A 21955-nucleotide genomic window follows, 5' to 3' on the forward strand; every position below is an offset into this window, starting at 1 on the left:
AGGGTTTGTGGTCTGGCACGCGAGGATTTGTCCTATTTTCACGTTTAGCTGGCCTACAAAACGTTTAAGGATGGTACAGCCCGTCTCTTAACGTTACCTGCTACTCACGCTGCCAGCGTAACAACAGTTACAAGGTAAGAACGGTTTTTAGTATGTACACCCGTGTATAGTTCTGTTCGTTCAAGTCTCCGTTACTTCAGTAAGCGTGCCGATAATGCCTTTCAGGGAGGGTCGGTGGGTTTGGATTTATCACAGCGGTGCTCCTCCCAGCGTTGTTTGCACCAGTAAAGCAGATACAAACGGCAAAGCGGACCCAAAGGGGCATTCCTTCTGTCCCATCGGTCCTCTACAGCCGATTACATACAGTGCAAGCGACCATAAAAAAAGCAGAGAGAGGGGCGGCAACGCAGGGCAGGTGAGACGCGGCCCAGGTTGCCACCTTTCTGCTCTGGGGCATCATTCCAGAAGCGCCGAGAACTGGTGGGGGGGCTGCCTGCCCGCCCCGGGCCGCTCCTCGTCACCCGGGGGTTATGAAGAGAGCCAAGACCTTCCGATTCTTGTCCTTACAGACGATTTACCCGTTTCTGGTGGGGGGAAAAAAAAAAAAAGAACCGACGCCCCAAGCTAGCTGCGCCCCGAGCCCCCGCGCCTCAGTTTCCGCGTCTGTGAAATGGGGCGGCGCGGCCCTGCCGGGGAGGGGCCGGGGGGCGGCGGCGCTGCCGGAGCGGCGCGGGAGCTACGGCTTTCCCTTTACCCCGCGGGTCGGCGGTGGAAGCCGGGCGTGGAGGGGGGTGTCCTCCTTCCCCGGGGCAGGGGCGGCAGCGGCCCAGCGCCGGTGCTCGCAGAAGCGGCGAAGCCGAGGCGCCAGCGCCGAGCTCGGAACTCTGCGTCCCGCCGCCGACCCGGCTCCCTCCGCTCACTTTTATATTTGCGCGCCCTTTCAATCCTCAGTGACGTGTCCCGCGTTACGCCCAATCGGCGGAGCTCTCTGGTCAGGACAATGGAAGGGCCTCGGCCAATCGACGAGGCGGCTGCCTTGGCGGTAGCCAATGAGGACGGGGCTGTGTTCAGAGTAATGTTACCAGCGCTGAGAGTGTGAGGAGGCTGCGTATCGATCCCGCTCTCACAGCCATTGCGGTGCACCGGGCTACACAGGGACCCAGGCAGCGCTGGGGCCGGGCGGGCGGCCGGGGTAGCGTCTCTGGGGCTCGGCGACGAGCGAGGGCTGCGTGCCGGACTCTGACACGGGTGAGTACGCGCTCGGGGGGCCGCCGGGCCGGCCGGGCGCGCTCGTTCGCTCGCCCGCTCGCTCGCTCGCAGCCGGGCGGTGAGCCGGCGCTACCCGCCGTACCGCCGCTGCCTGGCCGCGGAGCGCGGGGCAGCGCCGGTTCGGGCGCCGGCAACACAAAGGCGAGACGGGCTGCGCCCGGGAGACCCTTCCCGGGCGGCGACCCCCCCACCCCACCCCCCCCGACTCCTTCACAAACCCCCGCCCGCCCTTCTTTGGCCGGGGCGGGGCGGGGGCGCCGGGGGCGCGGGCGGCGGGCGACTTCGGGAGCGGGGCGAGGGGAGGGAGGGAAGGACGGGGCGAAGGAAGCCGCCCGGGTGGAGGTGGGGAGGGAGGCGAGCGAACGGCCCCGGGGGTTGCGGGGGGGGGGGGGGGGGAGGTCGCCCCGCCGCGGGGGGCGCGGGCCGCGCCGTGCCCCGCCGTAAGCCGCTTACGGTGGCCTCGCCGTAGCCATCGCTGCGGCGGCGGCGGCGGGGCAGCCGGCGGGCAGAGAGGCTCGGCTGTAGGGCGGCTGGGGAGGGGAGGCTGGGGGGGGGCTTCGGGCGGGCAGCGGCGGGCTGCCGGTTGGCCGCCGGGGCGGCGAGAAGCGCGGGGGCAGCGGGGCGCGGGCCGGGGAGCCGCTGGCCCCGCGGCCGCCCGGCTGTAACATGGCTGACGGCAGCCGCGAGCGAGAAAACAAGGCGAGCGGCGGCGGCAGAGCAGAGAGGCGCTCGGGCGGGCGGGGGCGCAGTTCGGGGGGAACTTTTTTTTTTTTTTTTTTTTTTTTCTCCCCTCTCCTCTCTTTGCAGCCGCCGCCGTTGCTCGCCCCGCCGCGGGGGCCGTACAACTCGTCAGGGCGCGGGAGCGAGCCCGAGGTGGGGGGGGGGGGGGGGGTGTCGTCGTCCCCGCCGGGGCTCTACCCGCCGCTCTCACCGGGGCCCCGGGCAAGCGCTGGAAGCGCGCCGGCCCCCCCAGTCCCGTCCCCCCGTCCCCCCCCCCCCGCACCCACCCGCCTCCCTCCCTCCCGCCCGCCCTTCCCTCCCCCGGCTGCAATGGCTGAGCGTGTGCGCCAGGGTAGCGGGCGCGCTCACACAAAGGGAAGGGGAGGAAGGAGCCATGTTCTCTGCGCGGCGGCGGCGGGCGCGGGCGACGCCAGCAGCGGCCATTCCGCGCCGCCCCAAGCCTCAGCCGCCGTCTTTTCGCCTCCCCGCCGAGGTGTCGCCGCCCGGCCTCGGCGGGGGGTCCCGGCGGCCTGGTCTCCCCTCACAGCCCGCTTGGGCCGCGGGGGAGGGGGGGGTGTGTGGTGTGGTGGTGGTGGGGGGGCGACTCGCTCTCCTCAGTGCACAAAATGGAAGGAGGCTCGGCGGCGGGTGACCTCCTCCGCCAGGAGCCTGCGCCATGGCGGCCGCTCCCGCCGCCGCTGCGGCGGCGCAGGCCGCGCCTCGCCTCGCTTCGCCTCGCTTCACCGGCCAGGCCTCATGGCGGCGGGGAGCGGGGAGGGGGGGGGGGGGGGAGGAGGCCCGGGGACGGCCCGGTCCGGCCCGGCCCGCCCCGCCGCCGGGGGCGGGGGGGGACGACGATGACGGGGAGGGCGCTTTGTCCCGGGGCTTGCGAGCGGCGGCCGGGACCGGGGGTCGCTGCCTGAGGGAAGGCGCAGCCCCGCTGGCCGGCCCTTGGGCATGTGCTTGCCGGCCGTGAACACAAAATAAAACTTCCACACCTTTTCCCTGATAACGGGACTCTCTCTCTTTTTTTTTTTTTAAAAATTTTATTTTCTTCTCACCCGCCCCCCCAGCAGGTCTCTTAGAGGACTTCTGAAGTTTTCCTTTGCCCCCCCCCCCCCTTCGGCAGGGGAAGCGTCCAAAATGGCGGGAAGGAGGCTTTTAAACACAGCTTGGGTCGCCGTGCCTAATCCTTCCTACAGTCGCTCCTCGCCTCTGAATCACCCCTGCCCCGTCCCCCCCGGGCCTCGCCGCCTTCCCCCCACGGCCAGCGGGAAGTGCCCCAGCCGCTAGCCGAGCCCCGGGTGCCGGCTGGCTCTGGAACCGTCTCCATGGCAGGCAGGAGCGGCTCCTGGTTCTTCAGCCCTCTTGTTTACTCGATAGAAACTTCAAACCGGACGTGTTTAGTCACAGAGCAGAAATCTGTTTCTGTCTATCCGCCAAACCGATAGGAAATACTGCTTCTGTGGCAATACGGGCAGGCGGTGCATGCACTTTATTTTCTTTTTTTACGTTTGGGGTTTTTTTGAATTCCTGATGAAGAGCAAAGTTTGTCAGGGTGCAAGTGACTTTTTTTTCCCAGGGAGCCATGAAGAAATACTCTGAATGTCTGACTTGGGTGTGAAAGTTCCAGGAAGGTATTTTTTCATTCCCTCTCAGTCCCTGAAAGAGTTAGATAGTCCTCGCGCTGAGCACAGCTTTGCTAGTCATATGTAAATGTCATACTTCTAGCGTCCCTGGCTTGGTTCTAACATGTTTGACTGAGTGCGGTGTTTCATTCCTGTATTTCTAGGTACACATACAAAGGGAGAGTAGGTTTTTGCAGTACACGTAAAGGAGGGTGATAATATATGGCATACAAGGACAATAACAATAAAAACCAGATATCTTTTGCAAGTGAGCACCCAAGGGCTACAGGGGCAGGGGATAGAAATGCAGGCTTTAGGAAGAAAAAAAATCAGTGACCCGTAAAGCCAGCTGAGACAGGATACTCGGGTACTTTCTTTGCTCTTTCTCTAAGCATGGGACTGATGCACTAGCAGTAATCAAGGAGTGTAGTCTCCACTGCACTGATGCTAGTACTTGTTCTTGGATTGCTTGGAAGGGACATTTTTGTTCGCAGGAGACCGCAACTGCACATTTTGAAGGCCCTTTGAGATTTCAGGTTGCTTGCGTCCAGGTCACCTCCAAACAGTGATGGCACAAATCTTCAATAAATTTTCCAGAAGCAAAACCTCTTCCTGTTGTGTGATTTTGGAATACTGCTCCAATGGGTCTTGTTTGGCGTGATTCTTGGTCGTGGCTTTACTTCCCACGCTGGTTTGTAAAAAGTAAAACTTCTAAGGGTGTCTTTTTTGCTTTGTGACAGAAAATCATCAAAAATGGGCAAAGGCGATCCTAAGAAGCCGAGAGGTAAAATGTCTTCGTACGCCTTCTTTGTGCAAACCTGCCGGGAGGAGCACAAGAAGAAACATCCAGATGCTTCAGTGAACTTTTCAGAGTTCTCAAAAAAATGCTCAGAACGATGGAAGGTAGGAATAACAGCTAAAAAAACCCCACAGAACCTTAAATGATTGCTTTGTGTGAAATACTGTTCGAGACTGCCAGTTATTTCTTCAAAAGTTCAGGGTTTAAATAAGTGCAGTTGTAAGACCAGTGGTAACTATCCATTGGTCTAGCCTTACCTTAGTTCCCCGACTGAAACTTTGGAATATGCTTTTAAATCTTAAAATACCATTTTGATCCTTGTGAGTCCCTTCCAACTTGAGATACTCTGTGATTCTAATTGCCTTCCAGACTATGTCTTCTAAGGAGAAAGGGAAGTTTGAAGATATGGCAAAGGCTGACAAGCTTCGTTACGAAAAAGAAATGAAAAACTATGTACCACCTAAGGGGGAAACAAAAAAGAAGTTCAAGGATCCAAATGCACCTAAGAGGCCTCCGTAAGTAGATTTCTAGTTAATCTTGTTCAGGACCGTCACACTGGAGCGTATCTATAAAATGATGGTTTTATCCAGGTCTAGGACCTTCAGAAATACAAGACTACATCATTTTTCTGACCAGTGGCATAAAGATAGGTTGAAATCTTAGTTACAAATTACAGGTTGGGGATTTCAGGTTGGCCCTCTTCATCGAAGTTGGAATAACGTCAGCCTTCAAAAGTGGATGCAAAAATCGGTGACGTGCAGTTCTGACTCATGTTTCCAATTTCTGTTGTTTTCTCATGTAAAATGGCAGTAAAATATTTCAGGCCCTGCTCTCCCCACCTGTTGGCTTGAGCAGAATTTTTGATTGGCAGTCCATTTAAAATTAAGAGGCTTTTGCACAGAACAAGTTAGAAGGATGATCTTGATCAAAAAGGCTTAGAGAATTAAAACTTCAGCCGCTACATGAAGACTACTGACTTCAGGTTCACCCGGTACTAGACACTAGTACTTTGTAGCAAAACATTTTTGTGTGTGTTTTAAATGGAGCTAATGCTGAAAGGAACAGGGAAGTTCCTGTACCAGTGAGTGTTCATATTTGGGCTGATGCTATCATCTGGAAATCCTAATTTTCATAACAAGTATTGCAGCTTCTCTGCCTTTAACAGATCTGGCATAACATTTGTTCCCCTGGTATCATCTACTCTCCCTTTTTTAAGATTTTCTCTGTGTATTGTACATAAAATTTGCCCCTCTGGGGGTCCTGCCAAAAATGGGACCAGGTGTGTGGCATTACCTAAGAGACAAGGGTGCCTTAAGTTTTCAAAGTAGTTTATTCGGTTCTAATACCTTCTGTTGTAATTAATGTTTGTCTCGCTTTTCAGTGCTTTTCCAAAATGCTCTAAAGAAATGGTAACAAAGGTCACAAAACATTAATTAAAATTAAAAGAATCTTCTTTTTTTTTTTCCACTGTAGTTCGGCTTTTTTCTTATTTTGCTCTGAGTTTCGTCCAAAAATCAAAGGAGAACATCCTGGTCTGTCCATTGGGGACGTCGCAAAGAAACTGGGTGAGATGTGGAACAACACTGCTGCAGATGATAAACAGCCTTATGAAAAAAAGGCTGCTAAACTGAAGGAGAAGTATGAAAAGGTAATGTCGACATTTATGGAGATGGTTTGGGGAGGTCAAGCCTCAATTTAGATGTTTTTTTTTTTTTCCTTCTCGTGTACTCTGATACCTGATGTTGCAAATTATAATACGCCGATGACAAATGTCATGATATTTGTTGGAAAATATCACGTAAGGGAGCATACGGTTTATTACTCTAACACTAAATTGCAGTCCTTTGTGTTGAACTATTTGCATTTGTCTGTAATGCAGGGCCATCAATGATGGCTTAATAGATACCATGGTGTCTGTATTGTTATTAAAACAATGGGTCACAGCAGTATCTGAGTTAAGTTGGTAGTATTAAGTAGTGCCAGTAAAGAATAAATTGGTTCTCCCTAATTTTGGAGGTATTGATGAGCATCCCTCAACATGAGGATAATTGATACGCTTAGATGCTTTTTTAAAATTTATTCTTGGGATAATGTCAGAACACTAATGAGGTTCTAGTTTTAGACGCATGTTTTTCCTGTACCTATTTTGTGTCCATCTCCTTTCTAGTAATTAACATAGTTAATAATACATATGAAGCAGCATGTCATAAAGTTTCTTGAATTATTAAAGCTAAATCCCGTTGTCATAATTGGAGCCCTAGAAATGTGTTGCACGCACAGGGTAGTGCTACACGTGTTTTTGTTTCCAGAGGCAGATTCCCATCCCAGTACGAGGAAAGTAAAGGAGGAGGGGGGTGGATGCATGTTAGCCTCCCCTGATGATGCTTTACAATGGGTCAGCAACCACCTATAGCTAATGTATACCACGTGTATCCATTTGTGTGTTGTGACCTTCCTCTGGGTGTTTCTCCTGCTGGCGAGCAAAACCACTTTAAAATTGTAGCATTGTAGTGAGCAAGGTGGCCCCTTTGAGTCCTAATTATGTGCTGGAGAGGAACTGCAGGTCTAGAAGCTTTCCCATATTGTCGTTCCTGTGCAACTTAAACTCTTGAGCATGGTAATTGTTTGTAAATACAGCCAAGGCAACTCATAAGAGACTTTTTAAATGGTAGAAGTATTAATCTTTATTCCCAGGTATTTTAATCTTCGCTAGTATTGTCTTCATTTCTTAGCTTACAAATGGGCTTTTAAGGTGCAGTTATCTCAGTATTTCACTGTTTAGCCTTCGACTCGGTGGATATCGTATCTTCTGAAAATTTTGTGCTAAGCTTTAAGGGAGTCTGAGGGAACTGTAAGATTAGTGGTGTAATGTTTACTGGGTGGGGAATATTTGAAAACTTGGACCATCTGCGTAAAGGTGTTGACGTTTCTCTAGCTGGTATGATTAAATCCTGTAGATCAATTCTGTTACGTAATTGTTTTTATTATTTTGGCACAAAGTTGGGGAGTCTTAACCATTTTTCTGGCTTGGTCTTCCAGGTACAGTTTTGACTTCCCTATACCAGGAACTGAATTTTGTGTGTTATAAACCACTAGAATAAATTTATTGCATGCAGAAGGTGGCACTGTCTACCCTTTAATCAAGTTCTTATACCTTTTATTTTGTAAACTTCAGTTAGGCAGAATTCTGCATAATTGCTCTTTGCTGAGGTGTAACATTGCAAATATTAGGCCATGTCATCCTAATGTGTTTTGGATGGCTAATTACAGTTTTGTGCCTCGAACAAGGATTTCCCTGTGCGTTTCTTTAGGCATTGTAGAAGGTAGGGCTAGAAAGGGACCTTAAGAGGTCTCCCTACTTCATTTCCTTATGGGATAGTGGGCTCAGCTGTGCCTTTAACCATCCGAGGCAGCAGCTTTTCCAGCCTGTTCCCGGAAGCCTAACAGCGGAGATGCCTCAACAGCTGTAAGCAGCGTGTTCCAGTGCACCAGTATCGTTTCTGTGTTAGAGGGTTCCCTTTTCTTTGGCATTGGGCCTCAGTTCACCTGGTAATGGAAGCTACAGCTCCCGGGTCCTACCCCAGTGGATTTGGAGAAGGGGCAGATAACCTGGGTGGCTCTGGTTTCACAAGTACCGTTTGGGAGTTGCTCAGAGCTCTTGGCTGGTTATATCTTTGAGAGATTCTTCCTGCTTTTCTCCTCCAAGGATATTGCTGCGTACCGGGCCAAAGGGAAGGTTGATGCAGGCAAAAAAGTAGTTGCCAAGGCTGAGAAGAGCAAGAAGAAGAAGGAGGAGGAGGAAGATGAGGATGAAGATGAAGAGGATGAAGATGATGAAGAGGAAGAAGAGGAGGAGGATGAAGATGATGATGATGATGAATAAGTCTCTTTTAGAGCAATTTCTTTCTTGTCTATAAAGCATTTAACCCCCCTGTACACAACTCACTCCTTTTAAAGAAAAAAAAAAAATTGAAATGTAAGGCTGTGTAAGATTTGTTTTTAAACTGTACAGTGTCTCTTTTTTTGTATAGTTAACACACTACCGAATGTGTCTTTAGATAGCCCTGTCCTTAGTGGTATTTCAATGGCCACTAACCTTGCCTGGTACAGTGTGGGGGTTGTAAATTGGCATGGGAGTTTTAAAGCAGGTTCTTGTTGGTGCACAGCACAAATTAGTTATATATGGGGATGTAGTTCATTTTTCATCTTCAGTTGTCTCGGATGCATCATAAAAATAATTGTCGTTCTGTTAACTGAATACCACTCTGTAATTGCAAAAAGGAGAAAAAAAAAAAAGTTGCAGCTGTTTTGTTGACATTCTGAATGCTTCTAAGTAAATACAATTTTTTTTATTAGTATTGTTGTCCTTTTAATAGGTGCCCTTGAAAAATCATACTTTTTCTTTTCTCTCTCTTTTTTTTTTTTTTTTTTTTTTTTTTTTTTTTGAGGGGAACTCATCTTTTGCTTTATTGAATGCCCGTATGGGATCACGGGAATATTACAGTTTTCATCTTTCATATAACCAGCTGATAAACAAAGCTTTGATCTACATACCCTGCATAATCATGATAGGGTAAGAAAAGAAATATATAGGCATATGATGAAAGAATATTCTTCCGTAACTGGAAACAAAACAAAAAATTCAATCTCAACAAACTGATACTTGTTCGGATTTTTGTGAAATGTAATATTCTATTGAGTTGCATGAGTTTACCAGTCTTGGAGAGTTGAGAAGTATAGAGTTCAATTTTACAGAAATTAAATACTTTGGGCGGGGCGGGGAGGGAGGGAATGTTAAATTTTGTCCTAGAAGGACCCATAGGAAGAGTGTATGTCCATCCGGTGTAGAGAAATTTACATGTGTGACTCCGTTACCATGTAATGGAAGTTGTATTTGTAAATCTCTGAACACTTCCGAGCGATGAGCGTACCTAAAATGTGTAAAGTTAAAAGCATGAAATTACCATATTATTTTTTAGTGACAGGTCTGGTGATGGCCACGGGCTTTATACCATGAAACTCTCCTGGTAGCAAATGGCCCACGAGAAATGATTTTTCTTTCTAAGATTTCTATAAATGGTACCATTATTATTTGTTAAATCTATGTAAATTCATATTTGTATTCTTGAAATTCTAGTTTTAGCCCTTTAAACAAAGTTGTATATTGTCTCAAATTGAAAATGAGATAAGATGTATTTTTCCTGTTAGGTTTTATACCGCACTCTTGATGTTTGCCCATTTTTAAGTTAAATATAGCTGTATGGAAAAGTACATTTTATTAAATTTTGCATTAAAAAGTGAAATGTTTATGGTATACCAACAATGTCTAATTTGGTCAAATACAGTTCTCTTCCAAAACCAAAGCTAAGGGTTTTTTTGCATATTTAGTAAAACTTCAAGTGCTGGCAACTGTAACTATTTTCACATATACCTGCTTACCAGTTTGGGGGACAATTTGGCAATTTTGTGGTTACAAAATTATGGTTCTCTTAAGTGCCAGTGTTTAAAAAAAAAAAAAAAAAAAAAAGCATTCTTGTAATTTTACACGCTTTTGTGATGGAGTATTGTTTTGTTATACAATTTTGACTTTCAGATTCTTATTTCAATTTGCATTTATGTATAACTTCAGGAGAAATATTGAACATCTGAATCCTGGATGATACTAATAAACTAATAATTGCAGAGGTTTTAAATACTTAGTTAAATGGCTCACTTAATATCCTAAGGGGTTGGGGTTTTTTTTTTGGTGTGTTGGTGTTCTCAGATATATACATCCCTGCTTTCTGTTTCAAACAGAATAATGATGCTGTTCACAAGGTCTTGATATAGAAAGCTTAGGACAGATAGATTTTTTTTTTTTTTTTTTTTTTTTTTACTTCTTAAACTGGGTATTACCCATTCAAATGCTCGTAACTGATTACAAATAAATTTTCTGTGCTGAAGGGTTTTTTTGTTTCCCCAGGTCATCAGAGGAAAGTAGACACATTTCTTGTTCTTGGAACAAACATACTTAATGAGATCCCTATAATCTTGTGCCTTTGTTCTCGGTGCTTGATGTTGACAGAAGTAACCTAGAGGATTCAGCTGATCTTAAAAGATGAGTAGCAAGCGCTTACCCAGCGGCCAGGCATGGCGTTTGCCTTTATCTTTGGGGTTAGCACTTTGATGACAAACAGAGCATGCTCAAGGCTGAAGAGGGCAGGTAATATAACAATTACAAATGCTACTTTCTGAGGGGAAAAAACCCCTGGTGCTATGCTGTAGAGGCTGGTGATGGTTGGGAGGTGTTCCAGAGCTCTCCAGAATGGTCACAGTTTTCTGATGAGCAGTTGGTACGTGCCTGTACAGCAACTGAGCTTGCACACCTCTATCAGACTGATGTCTTCGCTTATGTCTCCTAGAAGAGTGTTTTGAAACAATGAAACCGCTATTTCTGGAGTGGAATATCATAGTTGGGTAGATTAATTCTTTTCAAATTAGAGCTTCTGAGAGTTGTTGCTGGAAGGAACCCCCCCATTCCCCGGCTGTGGTCCCCCGTGAGCTCCAGCAGTTAAATAATCCTCTTAGTCAAAATTCCGGCTGATTCTCGGCACCGATAGGTCAGACTTGACTACTACAGGATTACTTGATCTGAGGTCAGTTATTGCTGACACTTTTGCTTGAACCTGCTTCCCCGTGATTGTGAAAAATTGGTGCTTGCTGAGGGATATCGAGCAGTGAAATTGCAACTGTTTAGGCAGTGGTTCCCTGCAAGGGAACCGGACAGCATTGGCATTGCTGTCAAAACAAAAAGCATTCCCTAGGGCTTTAACCTTCACATAAATGCTTGATGTAGAGGAAAAAAAGGCTGCTGCTTTTTTTTTTTTTTTTTTTTCCCCCTGTTGTAAACAAAAAAACAGAGATTGGTTTGGAGAGAAGTTGAATGTTATTGAGTGGTAGTTGTGGTATCTTGAATGCCAAATGAAGCCATACTGATTTTACAGTTGTTTTATCTTGAGTTGGTCCTGAAAGGAGCTGCAGTTGAAGCCACCTGTGTTCTAGGTATGCTCTGTAATTTTCAACTGGTTTAACTGGTTTAACTGAATGTATGCCCAGTGTTCATCCCTTCTGTCGTGCTTTCAGTGATCACACCAGCTCTAGCAAAAAGTTGAGCTTATTTAACAAAGTGTTTCTGTCCAGGCAGACGGGCCCCTAGAAACCTGAAGTAATGGCTATCAAGTGGCTGAAAAGATTTCTCCAGCTTAATTAAGGTTATGCTGGCACTGCTGACACTGAGCCCCTTTACAGCTGCTTTTATCGGTGTAACAAGCCCATCGTGAAGGAGAAAAGGACGAGTAATAGCTGGGTTTAGGCTTGCTAGAAAGCGGGAAGATGGGTTTGAGTAACTCCGCCGGAAGAGGAGCCGGCTGGACTGCAGCCACAGCATTAGGTTCTCTAGATGCGTGACAAGCCGAGCTTGAAAAAAACCCTTTCCTAATTCTTGCTAGCCTAAGGGTTGAACCTGCTGGTTAGAATAAACTAGAATTCCCATTCTGCCTTCCCAGCTATGCCTGACAGAAAATTAAAGGAATAAAGCCGGTGTACTGCATTGGGTTATAATGTATTATTCAATACCAGGTTTGAGACATGGCAAAATGCAAAGAGTATTTAATACAAGAGATGGTTAATTTTCACTGTTTCCAGGCTCCGCTAGTAGTAGCGGACCAGCTATGAGCTTTTAGGACAGAGGTGTACTGAGCGTTTTATTAATAACAGTAAAATGCCAAGTATTTTCAAACAACGTTCCTTCATTCTATTCTTTAGCTTACCATCATGCTGTACTTGACTACAGACAACAGATCACGTCTTTTTGGGGCTGCTTTAGAAGAAAATAACAGTGTGTGACATCTTCCTTTGGCAGGCTGCGATAGACGTTATTTTAGCCCCTGAAATACATTAAGGGACGTTTTACAAATGAGCTAGTCCACTGCGGTGCCTAAATGTGGGTGTTTATCAATAAACTTTTCCCCAGACTTTGCTACTGGATTGCACCCTACATCTGCAAACCACTTTTGAGATGGTATTCATTTAGTCTAGAATAGGTTCACTTTTAACACCAGCCTTTACTCCAAAATAATGTACTTGTAGACAAGCCGTCAGAGTTTCTCTAAATGTTTGAGTAAAAAGAAAAAGTAAATCTCCAAGAGTTTTGTAGCATTTTGCGGAAGTTGTCTTATATTTTTATTTTGTATGTGTTGTGCCCCAGCTTTTCTTTTGACAGTGCTTCAAGCAGAAAAACAAAGATGGATTTTTTTCCCCCAATGAATTTATTATTAAGAATGAAGGTCAGATTGCTCTTACGGCTGCTTTGTGCAGTTGGAAAATACAACGTGGCTTCTGCTTCTCGAGCACCTAATTTTGAAATCCATCTTGCTGAAGCAATTGCTATTAGAGGTGACCCACGAGAGAGACAAGCCTTCCCTTTTGCCACTTTATGATGGAATAAAAGACTTAAGCTATAAATTAGCTTAGTCTACCTGTTTGCTACATCAGAAGCTTACGCCTTCCCTGCAGCAGGAGTGTTTGAGATCCAAGCTGAGCAGTGAGGAGCAAGCAAGACGGGCAAGTGTGGGGTTTTTAGCTACACCTTTTAAAATCTTGCTTATGGTGTTAAAACGTGTTTGACTTAAATGACCGGCTTTTGGCACAAAGGAAGTTCATCCTAATGCTTCCATCAGCCTTTCGTCTATTAAAGCGGCAAAAGCTCAAATCACACACTTCTGACCTCCCAAAAGTTCTTCAATAAAAACAGGAAAGACCAAATGCTACAGCCTGAATGCCTGGAAAGGACCTGGCTCCCCGCACACCTTACAGCAGTAAGAGGTCACCATTTAAATGCTCTTTGCAAGATGACATTCTAAAAATTAGACTTATTGAGGGGAAACTGAAGACGTGCTGTGGTGTTTGGTGAGTGCATTTGTTGTCGAGAATAAAAATAACATTTTCGAAGAAGTGTCTGGGAAGAAATTCCAGCTGAGCTGCAACATCCCTGACACCTCCTGCTCCTTCCCAAATTGCACAAGAGAGCGATGCAAATAATACCTTTATGGGAAAAAGTCTCCCTTGCCAAAGCACTGGGGTTGACCACGCTCTTCCTCAGCCCAGCCGAAGGGGAAAATGTCCCGTAAACTAACCCCAGCCAGTGGCACTACAGATGATGCCGGCTTGCAGCCGTATGGGGGTACCGATGGCAGCTGAGGGGGTCCCGGCAGCACCCCCCTTGCTTGTTCCTGGTACCGGGGGGACGTTGGGCATGAAAACGGCCCGTCAGAAGGACGGCGTTGAAAAAGCTGGCAGGCTCCTGCCCGCAGCCACAGCATGCAGAGCGTAAGTGTTGGCTCTCTCCAGGGCGAGGGGCTTGTGCCTGGGGTTTTGAATGGAGATGCAAAGGGAGCGGGGCAGCGGGCTGCAGATGGGCATCACGGGCATGAGCCCTGTAAAGGCTCAGCTACGCAGTAAAAAGCAAAATCACGGTGTTCTTTTTATAAAAAAAAAACAAAAACAAAAACAAACAACCTCAAATTTGTGTGGTGATGATTCCTGGAAGAGATAACTTTCTTGCAAAACATGCCTTAGTAAATGATTGAATCACAGTGACTCATGTTTTATTATCAGACTTGACTGTAGCAGCGCTTACGCTCGTTTTAGTTCTGTTGACACGTGTTTCTACTGACGCCTTCCAATAAGGAAAATGTCCTGAACAAGCATTGTATTTGTAAAACCGATACCGGAAAATGCAGGTGAGGATCGATCACAGCCTGACCCCCTTGGCGTGGGGGCAGCTTTAAGGGCAGGTTTTGGGGGCGGGAGGGTTCGGTTTTGTTCTACCAGCCCCGATGGCAAAGCGCTGGTGGGTTTCTGCTCGCGGGGGGCGGCTGGCAGGCACAGCACCCGCACGGTCCTTTGGGTGTTTTGCAGGACCGACCCCTTGGGTCCTGCCTGGGACTGATGCTTTGTCCCAAAATCTCGCTCCAGGATGTGTAACTGGCTCCCAGCCAGAGGCTGCCAGCAAACCCGCCTGCGATAGGGACCCTTCCTTGCACCGATCCGGCCCGGCTGAGACTGAGCCTCCTTCCAACGCCGTTTCCTTTGAGATGGAAGAAGGAAATGATCTATTTTAGGGGAGCGATTGTACCAGATGTTCAGCGGCGGTAATGGGGCATCCATCGCTGCCAGCCCCACTCCGGGGGGATAGGAGCGAGTCTGCCTCTCCCCTCCAGCTGCCGGGGGCTGGATCCATGCTCCCCAGGTTGGACAGGGCTTGTCCCGCTGCCCCACCATCCCCAGGCAATCGATGCTATTCCTGTGGTGCCAGGAGCGCTCGAGGACCCCCCACCGAAGCATCCCGAATACCGGGAGCAGCTCCCACCTTCCACAAACCCACAAAATGGGGGGAAAAAACCATCATGTCAGCGCTGGCACAGGGTGCAGCATCCTCAGGATGTGCCCAGGATCGGTGTCCCTGGTCCGCCGGCCTCGACGCTCCTCTTTTTGTCCCCAGTTCCTACTGACGTGGGTTTTTTATCCATCTGAATCATTTAATATGACTTTGGAGTACAATGGAGCTGTGATTTTTTTCGAAGCCGCCAGCCTGCAGGAAACAGAAGGTCGCTGAATAAAAGGGAGGCTCTTGTTACAACTTCCCTCTTATTTACTGTTCCCAGTAGCAGAGAAGTAAAAAGACAATGAATGAAATGGAGGATTAATCACGCATAGCGCTGAAATATAAACATAGAGACTGCAAGTCCCAGCACACCGCTCCGAGCAATGCAGAAACCTCAGCGCTGAGACGTCCTGGGTTTAATGAGAACGGGCAAAAGGCAGAGGAGACTCGATAGGCATCTTTTTCAAAGGCAAACATGCGAAATGTGAATTTTACGTGGACTTTTCTGTCTCTTCAGCGCTCTCAAAACCTGAGTTCAAGTTGATACCCCCAGTCTTCAATCATTGGCCTGTGACTTTTGCAGAGGAAACTCCCTTTTTTCCCATTTTTCTGCATTAATTTTAAAACAATAAAAGTCCAGAACAACTCCACCGTCCCACAGAAGACTTTTAAAAATGCTCCAGAGAGAAACTATTGTGCTGCACAGTGTGTACCTTTGCTCCTAAAAGGGATTGGGCATGTTGGGCTCCCTCCCTTTTCCTCTTGCTTTTGGGTTGGTATCCAAGGACCGATAGATTACTAATCATGTTCCTTTTTTTTTTTTTTTTTTTAATCAGACATTTACCTGTATTTGATTTCCAGCTGTAGATTTAGAGTAGTCATATCCGCCTTTGCAAAGATGTTGAGCGCCTCAAGTTAATTGGTAATAAATTAACCTTGGGAGAAGCTTCGGCTTCAAGCAGGCTGTTCGTGTGAGGCAGATTACGTGCCTACACCTCTGGGAAGGTCTTTAGTGAAGCAAAATGTAGGAAAGAAATGCAAAAACGGGATGCGTAACACAATTCAAATTGCCTGAAATGTCTTTAATAAAAAGGGGGTTTGTCTGTCTCAATGTCTGTGCCTGTCAGGTAAGTACTGTTGATTTTTCTAGCCTTTGGATGCTGCATTTAATGTGAGGGTTGAGGCGAAACAGGGAACATAATTGTAAAACTAATAGGGAAGTTGCTCCTGATCCTCATTCAAAAACTCAAACAAAACTCTGACCTGTTCCTTTTACAGTTCTCTTCAGAAAACATACATGAAAAGGTAAATGAAAATTTACTTGGGCCACCTGCAGTAATAAAACTAAAGTGACCTAAGTCAGAAAATACCACGACACGCCTGTAAGTGAATATAAAAAGCCGGAGCATGTGATATAATTAAGCTAAAACCCAAAACCCAACCGATGTGTGTTAATACAAGACTTGGAGGATTATGGGAATAAAAGGCTGGATAGCCAAAGCTGCGGTGCTGCTTAACTAATCCCTGCTATAACCCCGCTACCCAGCCTTTGCCTGGGCCTGGGACCCAGGAGCAGGCAGGAGCGCTGCTGAATTTTCCCCCTGGCCTTGCCTTCTCCCGGCTTGCACCGCCGGATTCGTTTCGCTTTCTCTTTCTGCTGGGCAGAACAGTTGCAGCTACCTCCGACAATTACTCACACTGTTTGCATAGAAATAATACCTCCCCCCCTATTCTTTTTAACATTAGATTATTTTTTTTTTAATACTACTTCAAACTGCGTTAAATGACTCGAGGAGACCCTTTTAAATGCCCTTTCCAAATACTTTTGAAGGCGCGTGCATTAATCTCTCAGCTGCGACTCCCGTGTTTAAACACGCCGAAAGCGACGCCGGCCCGAGCAGCCGGGTGCCCCCCGGGAGGGGAAGGGTGACCCCCGTGGGTCCCACCACCCCAAGCCCCCAGCACACGCAGCCCCCGGGTCGCTCATCCCCAAAAACTCGATTTGACAAGCGATTGCCCGGTGAGGAAGAAGAGATGGGGAAGAGCTGCCTGGGGTCTGCGGTCGCGGTACAGCAGACAGGTCCTTCATTGCTTGCCTTTGATTTTATTTGTTTTACGGTAATTAGTAACGGAGAGCTCCTGTGCAACCCAAATTCGGACAGTCTTTGGAGATCCAGATAACAAAATTGGGGAAGAGTCGGGGTTTTTTTCTCCTTCCACCCGCTACAGCAGACATTGGAGGATCTCAGGTCAGGACGGGGATTTTGCCACCGTGCCCTGCTGGGTCCCCTCTCCGGCCGCGCTGCTGTGGCACCCCCTGAACTGGGGAGACTGGTCCCGTCCCAGCGTTATCCCACGAGGATGCACACGCCAATGGCCTCGGGAGGTCACAGCCAACTGCCAACGCAGTTAAAAGGATGTTTTTCTCAAAAGCTGCGGTTCCTCGAGACGGTGAAAAATACTTAGGTTGACTCGTGTAGTTCATCCCTATAAAAATCAAAAACCTCAGCTCCTTTGAGAAGACTTAAATCCTACGAAAATTATTTTCCTCGCGTGCCGGTGAATCGCTGCGTTCGGGAGGAGCCGTGATTGCGACGGAGCCCCCTGGAAGCGGCTGCTCTGGGACCGGGAGCTGCAAAAACATTAACTAAACCAGTGGCACTGCCGGGGAGGTCGGAGTGGGGCGTAAGTAAGATTGCACGGAGTTTTTGCACTAAAAGTGTGATGAAAGTCCCTCAGTTTCCTATTTCGTTGCTGTAACTGAGCTGCCAGATTTAAAGTATTCCATCTCTGGAGGTTGATGGAAACTCCGGGGATGTTTGTGGTGCTGGATACCAAAGGGAATTGCAAAAACATGACGTGGCGTCCCCGCCCTCCCCACGGCCCCATCGTCCCCATGTCCCCACGGGTGGCAGGTGGGGGTGGGGGCTCTTGGCATGAAAGAAACTCGATGAATCTTCATGAGAAGATTCCCAAAGTCTATAGGGCTTTGCCTGCTTTTGGAGTCACTCGTGACTGCTCCAGCAAGTCACCTGGAAGTTCATATAATTGCCGTAATACAATAAATTTTAAAAAATAGGACCCTTAAACCTCACCCCTCAAAATTAAGGGGAATTTCTAGAAGGGAAGGTGTGTGCCCAGCGTCTCTCCCAGCCGGGCCGAGGAGGGGTGCAGGTTTCTGCCCCCCCAGCCCGTCCCTGGCACCCCGCACCTCTCTCCTCCCGCGTCCGCTGGGACGACGGCGCGGGGAATACGAGCTGCGCGCGGCAGTGACGGCTCCCCGGCATTCCGAGTGTTTGATCCGAGGAAATCGCCAGTCAGCCAGGAAATGTCAAGATGACATCACAGGCAGAATTTTTTTTTTTTTTTTTTTTTTTTAAAGCCCTGAAAAAGAGCTTGTTAAAGTCCGTTTCTCTGCAGCACGATCCCAGCTGCTTTCGTTTTTCCTTCGCTTTTCGACTTTACGGGAACAGGCAGGCCAATCCTTCCCCCCCCCCCCCCCCCCCCCCCCAAATATCGCTTACTTTTCTCTCCCTTTGATTTACAGCGCTGTTGCTCGCCGTGGCCTCGGCGCTCGCTGGGGCTGGAGGAGCGAGTTCCCGCTCCGCTGGGCCCCTCCTGAAGGGAAGATGCGTGGGATGCCCGTGGGATGCATCCTACGGCCGGTCCATCCGAGCGCGGGCGTTGGGCGCGTGGGGATTCTGGCCGGATCCCGGCTTGCCTGGACCGGGAAAGGATGGAGGGAACGTGGGAACGGAGCCGCCAGCCCCTTCCCCGTGCGTTTGCTCGTGTTCCGGGTGGGCGCCCTGGGCAGCTACAAGGAGGTACCAAAACTTCATAGCAAAACTGCACCTCGTTATTCCGCTCGTTTTGCAATACCGTTAAGGAGCATCCAGCAGAGTATGTGACCCACACATGTTTAATTTCTTTTACAGTCTCTGTTTTGATATATGCTGGATGTGTTTTTATAAAACGAAGATTTATTGGAACCTGGAATTTTATGGCTTTGAGATTCAATTGAGTCCAGATTGCGAGTTTCTCCTTTTGGAAGAGGAGGAGAAGGTTTAAAAGAGCCCGAAGAAGCGTGTTCTGCCTGTGGCACTCGTGAAACTCTAGGCCAAGGCTGACACCTTTTCGCTTAACTTCTACTATAATGTCAAAGCAAAAATTCACCATCAAATATTATGTCTTCCATATGGGATGCCCTGCTGTAGATACAGATCACAGCAATTGTGTTGGGCTTCTTTCTTTTAAGTTATTGTCTGTACCGTAAGAAAGGCGGGACTCGGTGCAGGATCCAAGGAAGAACAGCAAGTCAGCACTAACTCAAACCATGTATAATTAATGATAATGTGTCTTCACTTACAAACGTGCGCTTGCGCTCTCCATTTTTCTTGTAAAAGCACAGCGATGCCTTTGCTGCCTACAACGCTCAGGAAAGCAGCGTATTTTTAAAACACATTTAGAGCTGCAGGAGTATCTATTAAACACATTCCATGTATTTATATAACATTAAGCATAAACCAAAGTATATTTCTTGGATGCTAAACATAGCTCAGTAAAGAAAAACACGGGCTCAGAAGAAAATTCACCTCCCATTTTGTACCAGAGCAAACCTGAAGTTTGCTCTGGGGATCTGCCCAGAGAGGTGGTGGATGTCCCATCCCTGGAAGCATTCAAGGTCAGGTTGGATGGGGCTCAGAGCAATCCGATTTAGTTGATGTCCCTGCTCACTGCGGGTAGGAAACCACCAGCATCCCAGGAAGCAGAGCCCAAGTCCAGCTCTCCGGTTACCACGACATACGTAAACAAACGAGTTTATCACAAGCGACGGGGGGCATCGTGCCAGTTTCAGTTCAAATAATAAAATAAATGAAACCACCCCCCCCGCCCCTAACCAACAAATTATTACAGCATGAGGAAAGTCCTGAATGAAAATGATTTTTCATGCGAACACCAGAAATATATCTTGTCATAAACTCGGGCCTCCACATCTGCTTCACCACCAGAGGATTCTTTATAAACAGCCTCTTTAATTTTATCTAACAGCCTGTTCACAGACATGCAGTCCAAAAATACATCTCCTTTTCCTCCTCGCACTATCCTGAGCTTGGCAGGGCACCAAACATGAGGTTCAGCTCCTAGTTCAAAAAAGCCCTTCTTTAAGCATTGACTCTGAGCTTGATTTAATAAAAACTCTGTCCGGCTTCCTCCAGGCAGCCCTAATGGGATGCAGAGCCCTGCACCTCTCGGGGGCTGCTCCAGACCTGCTCCGCATCGGGCAGTAAGATCGTTTTACAGTGAAACCAAATTACTCTGCCACGGAGCCGGGGAACAGGCTGGTGTTTTCCAGAGTGTCTTCTCCGAGGGGTACAGAGCTTTGCATTGCCATCCTCCAAAAATAGGAGCGAGCGGGCAGTGCGTGAAAAGCAGAGCAGAAACCGCGGCGAGGGATGCCCCGGCACCAGCCTCACGCCAGGGGCATCCCCTGGGGCGTTTTTCTCTTCCCCAGGGGAACAGAAAAAAAAGCATCAAAGCCCCTAAAACAGCTTCCAACCCCCAAGTGCTCCGGCAGAAGATGCATCCTCCATGTCCCCAGCGTGCTACTGCACCGCCGAGCGCTTGTAGGTGCTCCCGAAGGAAAAACTGGGCATTTTCCAAAACAGAGGGGTGTTACAGTGGGGCTTGTTCCCAAAAGGTCCCCCCGACACCAGCAGCAGAACGACCACCTTCGCACCTCCCGACACTGATGTTCCCAAGCACGACACTGATTTTCTGGCTGCTGATTGCCTGGGAAAGCTGGAAGGGATATTGCTTGCCTTTTAAAGCCAGGGCAAAAATGGGTGATGTCGCCCTAGAAGATGAAATACCTCCCCGCTGCGAGGGCTGTGCCAAATTACAGGCCCTAACTTCCAAAGAAATTAGTGTGAGAAACACCACGTAACGTAGCATTCACCGCAATGCAGGATTTAGTGCTAATTAGCTGGATAATTGAAAACATTTAAGAATTATCCCATTTGACAAACTGAGGAGTGGATTTTAAGCATCGAAATTTGCAGTGATAAAGAAATATTAATGGCCTGGCACATCTTGGTGTCCAGTGGAAGAGGATGTTTAATAGTTTCCCCTTATGGTTCAGTTGTTTATTTAAATTACTTGGAAGCTAAACCAGCAGCAAACATAACCAGTAATGTTGCGGGGGGGTGGGGTGGGTAATAATACGCAAATTTATTTAGCATTGCTGCAAAGGATTAAATGGAGTAAAATAAAGGATGGGGGAGTTTCCCGAGTGTTCAGTGAGGCAGGTCCCATTGCCAAGACGCGGAGGAGAATCAGCAGAAATCCTCCGGAGCCTGTCGAGTCCCTTGGTTGCCCTAACAGAGGAAAATTAGCAGCGCAGGTGTGAGCGAAAGGGAACCGCTGCTTTTGGCAAAGGGTGCTGCAGCGCTGTACGATGGAGGGACTCTCTTGGCTGGCACGGGGGATGCTGGTGGCACCCTGGGGTTTGCTGTCACCTCCCGGGAGGGATTTTCTGACCGGTCCTTGCGGTCGTGTCAGAGCAGCTTGAGACCCTGGTGCTGCTCGGCTGTCAGTCCCCAGGGGCGCTTCTCCCCCAGAATAGGGAGGGAACTGGGGTTTGCTGGGGAGGGGGGTTAGGTCTCTCCAGTCAGGTACCAAATTCCACTTTACAAGGAGCGCCAGCCTTCATCTGATGATGCCTTACTGGTCTGAACTTGGCTGATGCCTGTCAGCTGAATTTCAGCTGAATATTTAGGAGAAACAAATGGAAGACAGTTAATTGGAAGGGGGAAGTGGGTTTAGCTGACATGCTGCCCAGCTGTGAGCCGTGGTACGCTGATCCTTCCTTTAATGTACAACAACAGGAATGTAATTCAGTTTTAAATTAGACGGCGTATATTGGAAATCTTGCCAGTTTGTAAATCACATTTCAGGAGGTATTTTATTTATAAAAGCACCCACTCATTAGCTGTATCAAAATGCTAATGGTACCTGGGCACACTCTGCGGGAGTTCCTGACATAACTACATTTCACATCTCCCTAGCACGGGCTCAGATAACCCCAGCTGGGGGGTACACATGGATCTCGCTGGCATC

At 48.3% G+C, this 21955-nt stretch overlaps 1 protein-coding gene and 1 long non-coding RNA gene across 2 annotated transcripts; both read left to right on the top strand.

Annotated features, from left to right (window-relative positions):
• Positions 1 to 1065: 1065 nt before the first annotated feature.
• HMGB1 (high mobility group box 1) lies at positions 1066 to 10109 on the top strand. The gene is made up of 5 exons (XM_049823153.1): positions 1066 to 1248; positions 4358 to 4520; positions 4786 to 4931; positions 5890 to 6064; positions 8123 to 10109. Exons 2-5 carry the CDS (start codon positions 4371 to 4373, stop codon positions 8297 to 8299), a joined length of 648 nt encoding a protein of 215 aa, XP_049679110.1. The 5' UTR covers positions 1066 to 1248; positions 4358 to 4370; the 3' UTR covers positions 8300 to 10109.
• A 4789-nt stretch (positions 10110 to 14898) lies between these two features.
• On the top strand, positions 14899 to 17572 carry LOC126048310 (uncharacterized). Its single transcript, XR_007508835.1, has 2 exons — positions 14899 to 15975; positions 16966 to 17572. It is a non-coding gene; the product is annotated as an uncharacterized LOC126048310 (long non-coding RNA).
• Positions 17573 to 21955: the final 4383 nt, after the last annotated feature.

This window comes from Accipiter gentilis, chromosome 19 (assembly GCF_929443795.1).
Source record: "Accipiter gentilis chromosome 19, bAccGen1.1, whole genome shotgun sequence".
In the NCBI taxonomy this organism is placed as follows: Eukaryota; Metazoa; Chordata; class Aves; order Accipitriformes; family Accipitridae; genus Astur; species Astur gentilis.